At 33.7% G+C, this 4162-nt stretch overlaps 1 protein-coding gene across 1 annotated transcript in view; it reads right to left on the bottom strand.

Annotated features, from left to right (window-relative positions):
* The window catches only part of LOC117118513 (WD repeat-containing protein 49-like), a gene marked incomplete at its 5' end in the record, with an annotated part of 8315 nt that extends 4157 nt beyond the window's left edge, over nucleotides 1-4158 (bottom strand). The window contains 5 exons of the mRNA XM_033263129.1: nucleotides 576-682; nucleotides 1177-1334; nucleotides 2335-2440; nucleotides 2833-3091; nucleotides 4045-4158. Coding sequence (XP_033119020.1) covers nucleotides 576-682; nucleotides 1177-1334; nucleotides 2335-2440; nucleotides 2833-3091; nucleotides 4045-4158 — 744 coding nt within the window. The remainder of the gene's footprint in view (nucleotides 1-575; nucleotides 683-1176; nucleotides 1335-2334; nucleotides 2441-2832; nucleotides 3092-4044) is intronic.
* Nucleotides 4159-4162: the final 4 nt, after the last annotated feature.

The following is a 4162-nucleotide window of genomic DNA, read 5'->3' as shown; positions in this document are numbered from 1 at the left end:
ATGCACTAAAATGTAAAAGCAGGAGTGAACTTAGGGAAAGTAATATAATCAAAAATTTCAATGTAGACTTAATTTTAAGGTAAAAGAAGATTTAATAAATTTTATGAATTTAATAATTAAATAAAGTTTTAAATAATTTGTTTGAATGTGGAAATTGTCATATCTTGGAGGTATAAATAAATTTGCTTGACTAATATGATGGAGCATTTCCTTTTAGACACTTAAATAACATTATAAGAATTTGTTCATTCCATTTATTATTGAGTCTGCTCCATCCAAGGGAATTTAAAATATTACTAACAGGAGTCTTGATATCAACTGATAATAATATTCTACCTAATCTATTTAATAAAACTTGAAGAGAGTCTGAAAATTCAACTTTACAATTAGACATTACACAACAACAATAATCAAATAAGGGGACAACTAGTGTATTTGCCAACATATTGAGAGTGTGTGATGGAAGGTAGTATTTCACACGACGGATTATTCCAATTAAGAGACAGTTATATTATTGAATCCCTAGTTTTCTCATATTTTCAGTATGATCATAATATGGTTACTTTATGTATAACTTACAGATCCTTCAGAACATGTTACAATATGTTTAAAGCTGGCATTAAACTTGGTGCACAACACTGGTTCTTTGTGAGTAATTGCTATGTCTGCATGCATCTGAGCTCTACAAAACAAAAACACAAATTAGTACTGTAGATTATTAAAAATGGGAGGATCATGCTGTTAACCTGCTCGCTGGTGACCCTGCTACGACTGTTCCAGTCAATTAACAACAGCAACTAGAATCGATTATGATTCATACCAACGAATGAACTATACCTTACTTTAGTGAAATTTATTATCAAATAATCATCAGACAAAACAAAAAGACAGTAACTCCGAAAAGAGACAGAGACATCAAAATGTCTCTGTCTCTTTTCAGAGTTACTGTCTATTTGTTTTATTTAAGACTAATTAGTGGATCCTCTGGTTCTTAATCATCAGACAGCGGGGAAAAATATTGTTCTGCCAAATGTATTTTTGTTATATGTGTGAGGAATGTTGGAATGTAAAAGTTCTGTAATCAGATTGAAATATAAATTATGATAAATAAATCATAATTCATAATGTTTGGCAGACATCATAGTATATAAGCTTTTAACAATCTTGCTAACTTACTTAATTTTCAAACCAAGGAAGGCCATCTGGTCTGTACTAGATGCTACTGCTAAGCCCTTTACAACCGGATTGTAATGACAAGCCTGGACATCTCCTCGAATCTTATGTGACTTTGGTCTCACTGTCAGCATACATACTTGGTCCTTGATGTCCCACACCTGTTACATCGAAGTAAACAATCCAGATTGTTATGCTTATTAATTAAAAATATTATTAAAACATATTTTGATAAGGTACAAAGGAGGCATATCAAGGTTTATTATTAACTTCTATTAGTAGATTTCACATATATTTCTTATAAGGTGTCAGAATGCAAATTAAGACTATTTTAAATAAAATGGCCTGTACGCAATTGCACACTGATGGTGGCAGTGGAATTTGTGAATGCCTTGTCAGGGATAGCTTGCCTTCCTGTCCCTCATTGTTGGATTGGATTGGATTTATTCGGTGTAAACACCAAGGATAGCCCACGAAAGTCTAGAAGAAGACTTGTTTCCAGTGGGGTCCTTCTGTTGGTGATTGGACAGTACACCGGGAGACAATCCCCTACTCTTTTCCGAAGAGTGTACTGTGTTCTTTAACGTGCGCATGGCCCATAAATTCACACGGGACCAACTACTTAAACGTTTCATCTGAAAGACGGTGCGCTATGTAACTTTTATTTCAGCCTTCTAGCTGAAACACAAGGAGAGGCAGTGATGGGAATTGAATCGGGAACCTACAGATCTCCACGGTTCAGCGCACACACAGTGGCTACCACCAGATCAGCTGACTGAGCTAAGCTGCTCTCTAGACTTGTGGAGAAAAAAAAACAATTCTTCATGCAGAAAATAAAATTCTATGCAACTTTTACAGATTACGAGCCCTTTGAAATCCCTAAACTGCCCCCACAGGATTTAATTCTGACCAGTTCATTGGCCTGTCCACTTTCACGCCCAACATGGACAGCAGGTCCCCCTTCCTCTTATGAATAAGTCTTAGTTGCAACTTAAAGAAGGTACTCCTGTGTTTCTATCTTTGTAATGGAAGCTTTTCAGTTGCATGCCATGCTGCCATGGCTATAGTTACTTTGCAAAGAATTGGCTCGAATTGATTTGGGTAGCAACATTACTTATGACACAAAAAACATACAAGGCAAATCCCAAAAATAAACAATACCTTAACAGTTTTATCTTGCGATATACTGTAAATTCTATCCTCTTCAGCTGCTATAAACAGGCCGAATATAGGAGCATTATGACCTCGGAGCATTCCAGTCGGTTTCCTATAAAGAATATGGTATACTGTATATATATATTCAACTTTTATTTTGGAAAAGTTTCCTTCCATAGACAACAATGACAAGAAAAACAAGGCCCAGCACCAAACAGCAAAGACAAACAATATAGAAATAACATGGGCCTGAAAGAAGTTAATTAATTCACTCTATCAATTTAACCAATCAATCAAATTAAAAGATGATGCACGATGTTTCAACAATCAATGTCTACTGTGCAGGTGAAAACGACAACTGATTCCACTTCAAGTTCAATTTTGAATGGCATATCATTTTAGAGCAAATACATATATATATATATATATAATAATAATAATAGAAGGCCATATTGTAAATACTTCACACACATGGAAGAAAAGTAATTGTGCTTGTGTACTTACAAAGGAACATAGGGATTCCACACTCGCACAATCCTATCCATTCCTCCTGTTACAATGATATTTTTTGTCTTTGAAAAATCAAATGTTTTGACTCCTTTATGAATTCTAAACACCAGCTGGTCATTAGCCAAATGTTTCTTTGCTTGTGCATAATTTTGTTGAGCTATCTTGGCTTTCCTTTCCGCTGCATCAGGCGAGTTTGTCATTTCACGGATTTCCTTCAGTTGAGATTCAACATGAGTACTTCCCACAGTATTACCTAGCAAACAAAACAAATATTAATTAGAAGATAAATTTGAAGTTTGTTCTTAAGGTCATAGAATGTGTGATCACTATACTTCATAATATGTGTAAATACAATAATTCTATTGTTATTGAAAATTGTTTTTAATTTTTCAAACAACTTTTAACTGCAATAGATTTGGTTGTAAATATAATATTTGCATATAAAATTGAAAAATATTTATTATGTTTTCTGTAAAAACAATATTATATTTTTTTACAGAAAATATAATAAATATATAAAAATTTTATAAAAAAAAAAAAGCATGTCACATATTATCAAATATTTCAATTTAATATTGTTGCAAAATTTACTCAAGCTGATTAGCTAATTTTCTTAATTTTGTGAATCATAAATATGTGAGCTGTTGTGAGTATTGTGGTACAAAAAATTAAACAATTAATTATTGATATAGATACAATAGATGACTATCATTCTTAAGTTGATACGCCAAAATACATTAAAGTGAACTGACAAATTTTGTGATGTTTCTCCTATCAAATCTGAAAAATATCTTTACAAAATGTGCCTCAAAAACGCTTTACATTAAGTAACTCAACTCACAACTTTTGCTACCATTAATCTTATCAGAAACTTTGAAACCCAATTTTTGTCAAAATATCACTGCAGATATATTTTCTTGAATATAACAAATTGACACAGCCTCTAAAGCCGAGCATTCACTGCGCTTGACGGCCGTCAGTCGATACGATTCTATGAAGAACACAATGCCACGACGCAGTACAACAGGTCGTTTTCAATGACGATCTGTTTTGATTGCCACTGATAGTCAGCAGATGATGTCGCGTTGTCCATCACTGACAGGCAGTGGAGCTGTATTCATCGTACAACCATCATACGATGCAGCGAATGCCCAGCTTAACATATATATTTAAGTAGTTGAGTGGATTAAACCATCAATCACCTACCGATGACGAGGGCAGTGTTTTCATTGTTTGAACAAGATATAATCATTCTAATGTCGTCATAGTACCGAACTTCTGCAACCCAATCGTTGTGAACTTTCCAGCGTAGAAACTTTGTCAG

This window comes from Anneissia japonica, unplaced genomic scaffold (genome assembly GCF_011630105.1).
Source record: "Anneissia japonica isolate Jap-2015-1 unplaced genomic scaffold, ASM1163010v1 scaffold224211_len15993_cov244, whole genome shotgun sequence".
NCBI lineage: Eukaryota > Metazoa > Echinodermata > Crinoidea > Comatulida > Comatulidae > Anneissia > Anneissia japonica.
The sequence above is the reverse complement of the archived record's forward strand: the minus strand, read 5'-3'. Positions and strand labels throughout refer to the sequence as shown.